The 13,540-nt window shown below is 43.8% G+C and overlaps 1 protein-coding gene across 2 annotated transcripts; it reads left to right on the top strand.

Annotated features, from left to right (window-relative positions):
- Window positions 1–436: 436 nt before the first annotated feature.
- Window positions 437–12,519, top strand: MRPL45 (mitochondrial ribosomal protein L45). Of its 2 annotated transcripts, XM_045488602.1 has the most exons (8): window positions 442–633; window positions 1,539–1,716; window positions 2,556–2,673; window positions 6,089–6,187; window positions 9,529–9,577; window positions 11,107–11,256; window positions 11,705–11,878; window positions 12,061–12,519. In XM_045488602.1, exons 1-8 carry the CDS (start codon window positions 568–570, stop codon window positions 12,145–12,147), a joined length of 921 nt encoding a protein of 306 aa, XP_045344558.1. In that variant the 5' UTR covers window positions 442–567; the 3' UTR covers window positions 12,148–12,519. The 2 variants fall into 2 exon arrangements, with proteins under 2 accessions (XP_045344559.1, XP_045344558.1); XM_045488603.1 differs by lacking the exon at window positions 6,089–6,187 and having other exon boundaries at window positions 437–633.
- The last annotated feature ends 1,021 nt before the right edge of the window (window positions 12,520–13,540 follow it).

The raw sequence follows: 13,540 nt of genomic DNA on the forward strand, positions 1-13,540 counted from the left end.
TTCAATAAACAGTAGTCATTATGTTTGTGCAATAAACACAGTAGTCATTAATCTCTAGTTTGACAAAATTTTCTTCAGGTTCAGGCTGAGAAAACTAGGGCTGTTTAAGGCTACATAGCATATTGAGGTGAGATCCAGATCCAGAAACTATTCATTTTTGGTCTTTTCGTGATCAAAGAAAAACACTTGTCTCCCAAGGGCAACACCTTTTTTAGGGGATGGAAACAAGGTGCAGCAACGTCCCAGTCTTGCAAGAATGCGGCAACTCCTTGCTCCCAGAACACCTCGAGCGCAGGCGCAGCTCCCGCTCCGGCGCTCTCTGGCGCGTGACAGCCGTGCGTTCCACCCTACCCCCAACGCCTCTTAGTGCGCACGCGCGCAGCCTGTACTCTCGCCCTGCCTTCCTCCCCTCAACGCGCACGTGCGCGTTCGCGCCGCTCACACTTCGGCTGAGGGCGCGCACCCTGGAAAATTCCACACCCAAGCTAGCTCCACCCTTTGCGCCCTTTCTTCAGCCCCCGGCTGTTCACTCCTAGTCCCCATCCCAGCGGCCTTTGCGGGAACAAAATGGCAGCCCCCACGCTGCGGGGTTTGTGTTTTTTATCCAGAGCTTTAGGATGGTGGTCTCGGCAGGTGGGTAGGGACTGGATGAGTAGGACTCCTGGGGCCGGATGAGGACCACAGAGTCGAGGGGGATACTCGCTTTGCACTTGTCGTTGGTGGGCTCGGGCGATACCAGTCACACCTAGCTACGAAAGAGTTTGAGGTAGACGCGACCCAACGACTAAGCTAAGTGGCGGGGTGGGGCGAGCCCGGGTTAGGCCACGAAGACGGGCAAGTTCTCGGAGATGAACTTTCTCCAGTTTGTTCTGCGTCTGTTTGGCGGGGGGGGGGGGGGGGGGGGATGTTTAAAGGGTAAAGAAGTAATGATTTGGAATGGGCTCGCTACCCCCTTGGTTCTTATAAATACCTTACGTTGAACAGTAGCTGGGAAGGAGGGAGTCTCCCGTTGTCCGTCTGACTGAACAAACCTCACGGTCATAGAGAAAAGAGATCTGGCCTTTAAAGAGGTTACTGATCATTTGGGAGCCAGAATGACAGAATAAAGTTTACAGTTAGCCTCCCAGTGGAATGAGCAGTATGTTATCTGAGTAAATATAAAGGAGATGCCAAGAACAGGACTTTTCTTAGGCTTTAATAATAGCATTCCTCTCATTTCAGTGTTGGGTTGATGTTTAAGTTTCCTATGGGATTGAAGGTTCTTTGAGAGCAGAAGTCTTGCTTTAATCAACCGTGCATCCCTGGGACTTGGCATAGTCGTGTGCTAGGGGAAAGCCTTTAGTAAATGTTGAGTGCTAATAAAGGTTGCTTACAGGCTTCTGGTTAAGACACCTATAAGTGGTCCCTGCCCTAGTATGTGGCTTTATAATTGTTTCTAAGTCATTCTTTGAATATGTCCTTTCTATCTTTGCTTAGAGTTTGTTCAAGATAGATTTCTTTCCAGGTTACCTTTATCCTAACTTTTTCCTGTCTTGCAGCCAGTCCTGGTGACTCAGTCCACAGTTGTAGTTCCAGTGAGAACTAAAAAACGTTTCACACCACCTACTTATGAACCCAAATACAAATCAGAAAAGGAGTTTATAGAACATGCCCGGAAAGCGGGACTGGTCATTCCTCCGGAGCGTTTGGAGCGTCCTCTGCACCTGGCCTGTACAGGTGAGGCCTGGTCTTTCTGAGACCCTGACCAAATCTCCTGTCAGAGATATTCTGGAAAGTGGAATGATTTGGACTGTGATTCATTGTATTTAACTGACCACAAAATCAGTTCAGCCCTGATAATGATTTACTTTATGTACACCATATTTTATGAGGTCATCTTTGATCTTGTTTTCACACTGTTCCTAGAAGTCAAGGGTGAAGTTGCTCTATTTTGTACAAGAAGAAATTGAGGCTCTGAGAGAAAACTTAAATTATCTTATTTTTTTTCTTTTAATTTTTTTTTTTTTTTTATGTTTTTAAATGTTTTTATTTATTTTTGAGAGACAGAGACAGACAGAGCGTGAGTTGGGAAGGGGCAGAGAGAGAGGGAGACACAGAATCCGAAGCAGGCTCCAGGCTCTGAGCTGTCAGCACAGAGCCCGACGTGGGGCTCGAACCCATGAACTGTGAGATCATGACCTAAGCTGAAGTTGCATGCTTAACCGACTGAGCCACTCAGGTGCCCCAGTTTGTTTATTTTGAAAGAGAGAGAGAGAGCGTGCACAAGCAGGGGAGGAGCAGAGGGAGAGAGAGAATCCCAAGCAGGCTCCTCGCAGTCAGTGTGGAGCCTTATGTGGGACTTGAACCCACAAACTGAGATCATGACCTGAACCGAAACCAAGAGTTGGAGGCTTAACTGACTGAGCCACCCAGGTGCCTCTTACTCTGTTTTTTCTAATGTAACATAGTTCCCTCTACACGGAAGTCTACTTTATGTCCATGATACTTCTCAATTTTATATGACCTCAAGATGACTTTTTAAGCTTTTGATGCCTTGTTTTCTTCTTTCATTACAGCTGGTATCTTTGACGCCTATGTTCCTCCAGAGGGTGATGCTCGCATGTCCTCTCTCTCGAAGGAAGGACTGGCACAGAGAAGTGAGCGGTTGAAGAAGAAGGTGACCTCCCAATTGTCGTAGGTGTCGGAGACAACTGGGAATCGATATTAGAATACAAATTTCTTGTTGCTGCTTTATTCCAGAGAGGCCATTGTAGGTTAACTGGGTTGGACATAACTCCCTTGATGACTTGACAGTGTATTTTTTTCTGTAATAGAATTTAGTTAATGTTGAAGAATATGGGCATTTTGATTTCTTAGCATCTCAACCTTTATTGGTATTTTTTGTCACATCAGTTAGGGAGTGACTTAGAAGTTTGTAGAACACTTTTTTGATCACATATTTTAAATTTTAAAGTAATAATAAAAGCATCTTTCTTTGAGAAGTACCTTAGAGTTGGAAATACAGAGAGTAAAAAGTCAAAAAGGGTCAAGAAGACAGACCTGGCCTATGGAGGTAGCTAGGTCTTAACTAAGGAGCAGAAGCCAAAACCTTCTTAGTCTTTCTTTTAATTGAAAGGATGGAAACATTTATATTTGTCACTCCAAAGTTCTTTAGGGTCATTTATAAATTTCTGTGCACAGGCTTATTGAGTCATTGTTAATACTTCACGTGGCCATAATTTACTTCTCTAAATTCACATCTTATCACACCACCTTTCTGTTAAAACTCTTTTATGTTTCCTTATTACCTGTAATAAAATCCAGACTTCTTCAGTGGTATTCAAGGCTTTTTGTAAATCTGGTTCTTGCTTAACCTTTCTACTGTCATCTTACTCCATTTTTCTCATCCTAAACTTCACCGTTTCCAAACTAATTGCCAGTTCCTTGACGGTACTGTGCTATGACTCTGTTTTTTTTTGTTGTTTTTTTTTTAATTTTTTTTTTTCAACGTTTATTTATTTTTGGGACAGAGAGAGACAGAGCATGAACGGGGGAGGGGCAGAGAGAGAGGGAGACACAGAATCGGAAACAGGCTCCAGGCTCTGAGCCATCAGCCCAGAGCCCGACGCGGGGCTCGAACTCCCGGACCGCGAGATCGTGACCTGGCTGAAGTCGGACGCCTAACCGACTGCGCCACCCAGGCGCCCCTGACTCTGTGTTTTTGCACATTCTTTCCTTTACCTGAAAAATGCCTTTTTCCTCCTTTACTTGATAACTCCTACTCATTTCTCAAAAATGAGTAGAGCATCGTGTCTGCTTTTCGTCTTTCCCGGACTCTTTTTGGAGCTGCCTTTACTGTAACTGTAACTATACACTTCTAGTAATTGTACTGCGATGGTTTCCTCTCATGTATTTCTCTCTGGGACTGTGCTCTCTTTTGTGGTAAGGTCCGTGATGATGATGGACAAAACACATGTGATTTTATCATTGAGTTATCATTTAAGGGAGGAAAACAGCCATTAAATACTGATTACACACAATTAAATAATTATAGGTGTGGTGAAGTAGGGGTGTTATAGGATCATATGACAGGGAAAGATAACTTGGTTTAGGAGCTCAGGGAAAGCTTCCCGCAGGAAATGACATTTAAAGGTGGCACCTAAAGAATTGCTTGCAGTTAGCTGGGTAGAGGGGTGTGGTGAGGAAGAGCATCCTAGGGAGACAGAACAGCACAAGCAAGGCTCTCAGGTGAAAACAGTGTGAAGTGGGTGTTGGATTTTGTCAAATGCTTATTCTGTGTCTGTTGAGATGATCATGTGATATATGCTTCTTTAGTCTGTTGACATATTGTGTTACGTTAATGGATGTTTTAATGTTAAGCCAACCTTGCATTCCAGGGATAAATTTCAGTTGGTTATGGTGTCTCTCATCCTTTAGTATGTTCAACACTTTGATTAGATCAGAATTCTCTGTTTACATTATTATAACTATGAGAATATTGTTGACCGCTGAGTCATGCAGTACATTATCATGACTTTTCCTGCCTAATATTTCTTTTCTGGAGTTAAGTGTGAGTGTTTTTTTGTTTTCTGTTTGTTTTTCCTCATTTGCTTACACAACCTTGCATTGTGCAAATTTCTTCTCAATACATTGAAAACATTAAGTATTTTATCAGTTTCATCTTCAAGAAGAAATCCCTCCAGGAGTTTTCTTACCTGCTTTCAGTCTGGACTGGTTGCTTTATTATTATTATTATTATTATTGTTATTATTAAATGTTTTCATTTTATTTTGGGGAGAGCGTGAGGGGGTGGGGGACAAAGGATGGATCCAAAGTGGCCTCTGTGCTGACAGCAGAGACCCTGATGCAAGACTTCCAACTCATGAACTGTGAGATCATGACCTGAGCCTAAGTCAGATGCTCAACCAACTAAGCCACTGGTTGCTCCTGGACCAGTTGCTCTATAGGCCCACTGTACATCTTGGGATCTACTTTTCTCATCATCTTGATAACTCCTTTTGTCTTGCCCTTGTGTTGTGTTCCCTGTTTCCTGGATCTTCTGTCTGTCTTTCATAGTTTATTCTGTTATGTTGGTGGAGCACATTCCCCATCAGCTTCCTGAGAAAGAGGGCATGGTAAATAAATGAGATCTTTCAAGTCTAAGAAAAACTCTTAATTTTTTTTTAATGTTTATTTATTTTTGAGAGAGAGAGAGAGAGACAGAGTGTGAGCAGGGGAGTAGCAGAGAGAGAGGGAGACACAGAATCTGAATCAGGTTCCAGGCTCTGAGCTATCAGCACAGAGCCCAATGTGGGGTTTGAACCCATGAACTGTGAGATCATGACCTGAGCCGAAGTCAGATGCTTAACCAACTGAGCCACCCAGGTGCCCTAGGAAAAGCTCTTTTGCTTACTCTCCTATTTCATTTATAATTTGCCCAGGTAAAGAATTCTGAGCTCAATAATTTCCTCAGTTAAAAGCACTGCTTCATTGTCTTTCTAATTTCTAATGTTGATGTTATTCTGATTCTTGAGTCTATGTGTGAAACCTGTGTTTTCTTCCTTAGTGTTTATAGGATGTTTTCTTTGATGCCAGAATTCTGAAATTTCACTTTGAGAAGACTTGGTCTTTCTTTAGCATGATTAAGTGTGAGTTAGAAGGTTGAATTTATAGGGCTTGGCACATTCAGAATTTTTGAATAAGTGAACAGACATTAATGGAGGTTAATGTAAGCTTTGAGTTATGGATATTGTATGAAGTCTTTAGAGATGATTCTTGGGGTGCCTGGCTGGCTCAGTTGGTAGAGCATGCAGTTTTTGATCTCAGGGTAATGAGTTCAAGCCCCAGGTGGGCGTAGAGCTTACTTAAAAAAAAAATAGGCAGCTGGGTGGCTCAGTTGGTTAAGCATCCAACTCTTGATTTCAGCTCAGGTCACGATCTCACGACTCACAAGATCAAGGCCCACATCAGGCTCTGCACTGAAAGCGTGGAGCCTGCTTGGGATTCTCTCTCTCTGCCCCTCCCACTCTTGCTTACTCTCTTTCCCTCAAAATAAATAAATAAGCATTAAAGGAAAAGAAAGAAAGAATTCTTATACTTAATTTTACAGAGTCCGGAAGATAAGAGAACATGATCCTAATTTCAAAATAAAGGACTTCCCTGAAAAAGCTAAGGATATTTTTATTGAAGCTCACCTTTGTCTAAACAAGTAAGTGAACTCGTATTTTATACCTGTTATGTTTTTAGCAGTTATTCTAGGCACAGATTTTTTTTTTCCTTTGGTTAAGAGTTCTAGAGTGACCCGGGTACCTGAGTGACTCAGTCAACTGATTTCGGGCTAGGTCATGATCTCATGGTCAAGGGATCAAGCTCCGCATTGGACTCTGTGCTGAGCGTGGAGCCTGGTTAAGATTCCCTTTGTCCCTCTCTCCTGATCGTGTATGTGTGCTCTCTCTAAAAAAAAATATATATATATATATATAGATTGATTGATTTAAGAGTTCTAGAGTGACCTAGATAGGTCTAGGTGTGTGTTTGAGCCAGCCAGTTTTTAACGTTAATTTCTTATCTTAGGAATTCTTATACAGGTATCATAAATTCTGTCTTCACATCTGAGCATAATGTGGGCTTACGACTTTATTAGCCGCTCCCGCCACCCCCATACACGTACCCAGCCAGCCCTAGACAGAGAGAAGCTTTATCTCTCAGTTGGTGAACTATTTTTGTAGTCTCCCTTTGCTGCAGGTGCAGGATTCTTAAGGGTCCTAGCTTTGTGCAGGGATCTCAGTTCCAACTTCCTGTTCTTTGAGGGTTCAAGGATTTAGGAAGAGTCTGTTCCTAGCCATCAGATCCTGTTTCTTTCTTTCTTTTTTTTTTTTTTTAATTTTTTTTTTTAACGTTTATTTACTTTTGAGACAGAGTATGAATGAGGGAGGGTCAGAGAGAGAGAGGGAGACACAGAATCTGAAACAGGCTCCAGGCTCTGAGCTGTCAGCACAGAACCCGACGCGAGGCTCGAACTCACGAACCGTGAGATCATGACCTGAGCCGAAGTCAGATGCTTAACCGACTGAGCCACCCAGGTGCCCCTGTTTCTTTCTTTTTTAAGTTTTTTTTAAAGTTTATCTTATTTTGAGAGAGAGTGAGAATGAGTGGGTGAGGGGCAGAGAAAAAGAAAGAGAGAATCCTAAGCAGGCTCTGTACTCTGCACTCATGAACTGTGAGATAATGACCTGAGCAGAAACCAAGAGCTGGATGCTTAACTGACTGAGCCACCCAGGTGCCCATCAGATCCCATTTCTAGATCCTTTTAATCATCCCATATGCTGTCATGGTGTCAAGTTATATTCCTTCCATTCTGGTTTTAGTTCTCTTTCCTTTTGGCATCTAGTGACTTACCTTTCTTGTGAAGTAGGCTGGAGAGTTTAAAAATGTATGTATGTTTGTGTGTATTCTATTCTGTCCCAACATTTCTAGATGTTTATAGTGGGAATAGTTTTATATGAGCTCAGTCCATTGTGTTGTTAGAAACAGATGTCTTCCTCTTATTTTTCAGTGTAAGTTTTATCGTAAATGGAAGTGAACCCTTAGATAAGGGAATTTATTTCCACTGAAGATTTTTAGGTCAGGATAGTGAGGAGGAAGAGTTCATTGAGAGGTGCCTGGCCTGGTGGTCATGGTAGCTGTCACCACAACTCAGGTTAGTCCAGTCTAGTCTAGTCTAGAGCTACAGTGGGGGAAATGACTTGAAATCTTTTCTTTTGTTAGGAGTAGAGGTGGAGGCAAAGCACATGGATAAAACTAATCCCATTCTAGCATTAGGGACAAGATTTAAAAAAAAAATTGTTTTTTAATGTTTATTTTTGAGACAGAGACAGAGCATGAGTGGGGGAAGGGCATAGAGAGAGGGAGCCGCAGAATCCAAAGCAGGCTCCAGGCTCTAGGCTGTCAGCACAGACCCTGACATGGGGCTCAAACCCACAAACCATGAGATCAAAACCTGAAGTTGGACACTCCACCAAATGAGCCACCCAGGTGCCCCAGGGACAAGATTTTTTAAAGGAACAAAGACTTAAACTTCCCAGGAGGTATTAAACTGTGGGGAAAAGTCATGAATGTGGATCTGAAAGACATTAATCCATGCATGACCTTAGGTTTACTTGAAGCCTGTCTGTTAGGAACCTCCTAAAATTCTGTATGTACAGGAGCTGGGGTTTGCTGTCTGTTCTCTTACTATTGCTGCCTATTGCATAGAATCCGCATAACAAGTCACTGTGGTTGCAGCAAAGGTGGTAGGGGAGTGGAAGGAAAGGACCAGAAAAGACCGATGCTTATCTTTTGGTTAGGTTCACAGATAAGAGTGTAAGAGATGGGGTATCTGATTGGCTTAGTTGGAGGAGCATGTGACTCTTGATCTCAGGGTTGTGAGTTTGAGCCCCACATTGGGTGTAGACATTAATTTTTTTTATAAAAAACATTTTTAATGTTTTATGTTTGTATTAGAGAGAGTGCACATGTTTGTGGGGGGAGGGGCAGAGAGAGTTGAAGACAGAATCTGAAGCAGGTTTCAGGCTCTGAGCCATCAGTACAGAGCCCCATGAGGGTCTCAAACTCATGAACGGTGAAATCATGACCTGAGCTAAAGTTGGACGCTTAACTGACTGAGCCACCCAGGTGCCCCTAATTTGTTTAAATGTTTATTTATTTTTGAGAGAGAGAGAGAATGCACGCGAGTGGGGGGAGGAGCAGAGAGAGAGATACAGAATCAGAAGCAGGCTCCAGGCTCCGAGCTGTCAGCATAGAGCCCAATGCAGGGCTTGAACTCACAAACTGCAAGATCATGACCTGAGCCGAAGTCGGACACTTAACTGACTGAGCCACCCAGGTACCCTGAGATTACTTTAAAAAAGGAAAAAAAAAAAAAAAAAATAGTGAAACTTGCAAGGCCAGTCCATTTGGTATTGATGATGTGTTTGAGGTAAGAGAAGATGAGAGGAGCTTTTGATTTTTTTTATGATGGATCTGTGAGGGTCTCTTGCCCATCTTAAGGATGTATAGTAATTTCTGAGAAATTTGTTTCTGCTCCTGAGATTCAAACATAACTTCAACCTGCAATTAGATCTCAGGGTATTCTATTTTTTTATTATTTTTTTTAATGTTTATTTTTGAGAGAGAGAGACAGAGCATGAGCAGGGGAGGGGCAGAGAGAGAGGGAGACATAGAATCTGAAGCAGGCTCCAGGCTCTGAGTTGTCAGCACAGAGCCTGATGCGGGGCTTGAACTCACGAACTGCAAGGTCATGACCTGAGCTGAAGTCAGACAGTTAACCAACTTGAGCCACCCAGGCACCCCCCCAGGATTGTTGTTTTTTTTTTTTTTAAATCATGTTCATCTTTGTGTGCCCAGGTAACTTAGCACGTTACGTGGCTTACAGTATGTATGCAGAGAATGTTTGTAAAAAGGAATTGTTTTCCATTTTGAGGGCTATTTTCAGCTTTTGTACAGTGTCATAAAGCAAGAGCCAATGATCTGTATCTCTTTCTTTTTTAGCTCAGACCATGACCGGCTTCATACCTTGGTAACTGAAAACTGTTTCCCGGTAGGTTCTCAACCTCTTTAGAACTGTGGGAGTTCTGAATGGATAGATTCTAGACATTACCTCTGGGTTCTTAAGAAGGGCTGATTTTGAAAGTACAGGAAGTTTAAGGCAAATGCTGAGGTTCCATTGTTTTTTGACTGAATGGTACTGACTTGACATGGACTTTGGTAAGGGCCAGGCAGATGAGGTAGGTAATAAAGGATTTAGCATTTACGAGGCTTACATTTTGTGTTAGCCAGGGTGCTAAGGTACTTTGGGAGACTTCCCAATATCGTGACTTTGTGGTTCAAGAATAAGAACAATAAGAACTTCAGTTTCTATCAACTTAGCCTCATCTTCCTGTGGTCAAGTATAACTAATTTGGTCTTAGCAGTTTAGCCTTTATTCCCTATAAAATTCTGTTCTTCACTGATACAAGGCAAGGGGCGGAATAAAACAACATATATGCAGTCAACAGAAACATGTACAAGAACTAGCAGACTATAAAAGCGTAAGGGAGGGGCCCCTGGAGTTGGTAGAGCATGTGACTCTGGATCTCAGGGTCGTGAGTTCGAGCCCCATGTTGGGTATAGAGATTACATAGAAATAAAATCTTTGGGGGGGGGCGCCTGTGTGGCTCAGTGGATTGAGTGGCCTACTTTGGCTCAGGTCATGATCTCATGGCTTGTGAGTTTGATCCCCGCATCAGCCTCACTGCTATCAGCATGGAGCGCATTTTGGATCCTCTGTCCCTCTCTCTCTTTCTGCCCTTCCCCGACTCGTGCTCTCTCTCAAAACAAAATAAATGAGTAAAATAAAATCTTTCGGGCGCTTTGGTGGCTCAGTCAGTTGAGCATCCGACTCTTGATTTTGTCTCACCCATGATCCTAGGGTTATGGGATTGAGCCCTGAGTTGGTCCCTGCGCTGAGTGTGGACCCCGCTTGAGATTCTCTGGTTCTCTCTCTCTCTCCCTCTGCACCTCTCCCCAGCTCACACTCTCTCTCTAAAAAAAAAAGTTTTTTTAAGGAAAAAAATTTTAAGTGTAAGGGAGGGGTAATGGGGTATTTTAACTGGCAGTTTGGAGTATGTTTTTCATTGATTTGGAGAAGGTTCCTTGAGGAGGTAGGTGGGTCTTGATTTGTTGATTTAGATGAAAAGAGTGGTTTCGAGGTGGACTTGAGCAATAAATTAATCAAAACTTGGAACGGTGGGGTGTCTGGGTGGCTCAGTCGGTTAGGCGTCTGACTCTTGATTTCAGCTCAGGTCATGATCTCACGGTCATGGGATTGAACCCGGAGTTGGGCTCTGTGCTGAGTGTGGAGCCTGTGTGGGCCCCTCTCTCCTCTCTCTCTCTGCCCCCCCCCAAATAAATATTTTTTAAAAAACTTGGAAAGGTGAGAAAAAATAGGCACAAGAAAGCATTTGGTGGGAAATGTTAGGTGATGCCTGTAGTATCTCTGGAAGTGAGAATAGGTGTGGAATTCCAGAAGCACCAGCTTTCCTAAAGGAAAGTAAAACCCCAGTTGAATTTTTTCTCCTCTGCCCTCAGGACATGGTCTGGGACATCAAATATAAGACCGTCCGTTGGAGCTTCGTAGAATCTTTAGAACCGCCTCAGGTGGTTCAGGTTCGCTGTTCAAGTCTGATGAACCAGGGCAACATATATGGCCAGGTCACCGTCCGCATGCACACCCGGCAGGTAGAGGCACCAGTCTGCTTTCCTCCCAGCTTTTCTTCATTCTCAGGTTGGGTATCTACCTCTGGAGTCCTGGGTACAGTTTCCCAGGACTGTGGGCTCTAAGGAAAGGTTCACCATGGTCTTCCTTGCTCTGTCAGGGTGCCCTTCCCACTGTGGATGTTAGCTCTGCTAAGACAGGTGTGAGGATACTCTCCCCCACCCTTCTTGATCCTCCCTCTCCCACCTTCCTATACCCTGTCCCCAGTCAAAAACCCTCCAAGAGTAAACTGTCAGTAGTTGATCACTTAGTCTGAATTCAGAATTCCGAGGTAATTTTTTCTACCCATTAAAATTTTTTGTTATGGTTGTTTCAGAATGGTTGCGTGGCATAGAAAAGAAAAAAAAAAAAAAAAAAAAAAAAGCAAACCAACTGAGTACTAATAGGCCAGATTTGCTTTCATCCTTGCAGACTCTGGCCATCTATGACCGGTTTGGCCGGTTGATGTATGGACAGGAAGGTGTGCCCAGGGATGTCCTGGAGTATGTTGTGTTTGAAAAGCATCTGGTAAATCCCTATGGGAACTGGAGAATGCATGGCAAGGTCATCCCCCCATGGGCACCCCCTAAGCAGCCCATCCTTAAGGTAAGTCGTGATTTGAGAGTGCTGTGCAATCTTAAGCCACTCCTCTTGGGCTCCTCCTAGTGGAGAAACGGGGTGATGCAGCACCAGGGAAGGGGAATCCTCCATAGAGGAGGTGGGGGTGAATCTCTCCTCCGTAAGTCATGGGCCTGGAAGGTAGATAACTCAGCTTCCTGCTCTTTCAGACGGTGATGATCCCTGGGCCCCAGCTGAAACCTGGAGAAGACTATGAGGAGCCACAAGGAGAGGCCCATAAGCTTCAGCAACCCTGATGGCAAAAATGACTCCTGGGGTGAAACATGGCTGATGAGATGGCCAGAAGCTATGGAGTCTGGGAACTGTGAAGTCAGTCATCTTTTCATCATGCTGTAGAAAGACTTACCTTTGTCCTCTCCTGTCCTGCTTGGGTGTTTTCAGCTGTCTCCTTGGCAACCACGGCTGATGGCTGGGCCCAGGTGGGTGGCTGATATGCACAGCCATGAACCCACTTCTCCCTTTTTAAACTCTGTTTTTAGCTGCTGAGTCTCAACGAAAGTATGTTTGGATACCTGTTTTTCCTGCAGCAGAGACTGGCAGAATTTTCTTTTTAATTACAAGGCAGGGATCAGAGTTTGAAATAAAACACTGTCAGGGTGTTGGACAAACTGTGGCGGGTTCTGTACCTCTCCCAGGGTTTACGCTGGAAGTAGACCAGCTTTCAGATGGCACAAATGGAAGGTAGGCTGAACTGAGCGATGTGACTTCTGGGAGATCCAGGTTTGGGACACATAATTAGCGTTCATTGAAGAGGGACTTTTCTCATATACTGACTCATGTAGTCATCATTTGTACTTCGTAGAAGAATGTAAATCCAAAGAAATCATTTATTTTTCAGCCTTTCGATCATGTTCTTAATTATCGGCTGCATCCTAGTGCGATCCCAGGAAGCATGGTAGGAGGCAGGGGCCATGGAGGAGGTGATCCATTTGAGAATTCCATCTGTAAGACTTCCCTGATTTCTAGCCCCCTTTGGAGATGGTGACCATGCTTTTCAGCCCCCATCGGTAAAGCGAACGTACTAGAATATGAACCTGTTGAGAGTGAAGCAGTCCAGCTCCTGCTTGTTCCTGGGCTCTCGCTGGGCTGTCCGGAGGAGGTTGTGGGGCTTCACCTGCTTTGTGTGTGTGGGTCATCTGAGGTACGACCAGGGAAACCACTGTACCAGCAACAAGCTTGGCTTTTACTATTTATCAGCCCACTGGGGGCCCCCCTTAAAAAATAGGACCTTAATTCTCATACTTTGTATTTTTCAAGCCTAGAATTTTCTTTTAACAAGTCTGTCCCTTAGGGTCAGGATTAATCTGTTCTGATCTTATCCTGAGAGCAGAATCCAAAGAAACCAGAATCAGTTTCTAGTAACTGATGTAACTCCTCTACATCTAGTAACTGATGTAACCTAACTCCTCAGTCTCTCTACAACTACCGTCTCAGCAAGGCAGACAACAGACCAGTCCTCACTGGGGAAAGCTGATCTTTTTACAACAGCTGTTGAATGCAGACTGTGGGAACAAGATGTGTATGCCCCGGGGAGAGGCAGCACCGGCGGCTTAATCCAGAGCAGCCATTCTTTATCATATACCGTTTAGTCTCAGCCCTTTTGGCTTAAAATGTACATCAGTCTGCAGC

This window comes from Leopardus geoffroyi, chromosome E1 (assembly GCF_018350155.1).
Source record: "Leopardus geoffroyi isolate Oge1 chromosome E1, O.geoffroyi_Oge1_pat1.0, whole genome shotgun sequence".
NCBI classification, from domain to species: domain Eukaryota; kingdom Metazoa; phylum Chordata; class Mammalia; order Carnivora; family Felidae; genus Leopardus; species Leopardus geoffroyi.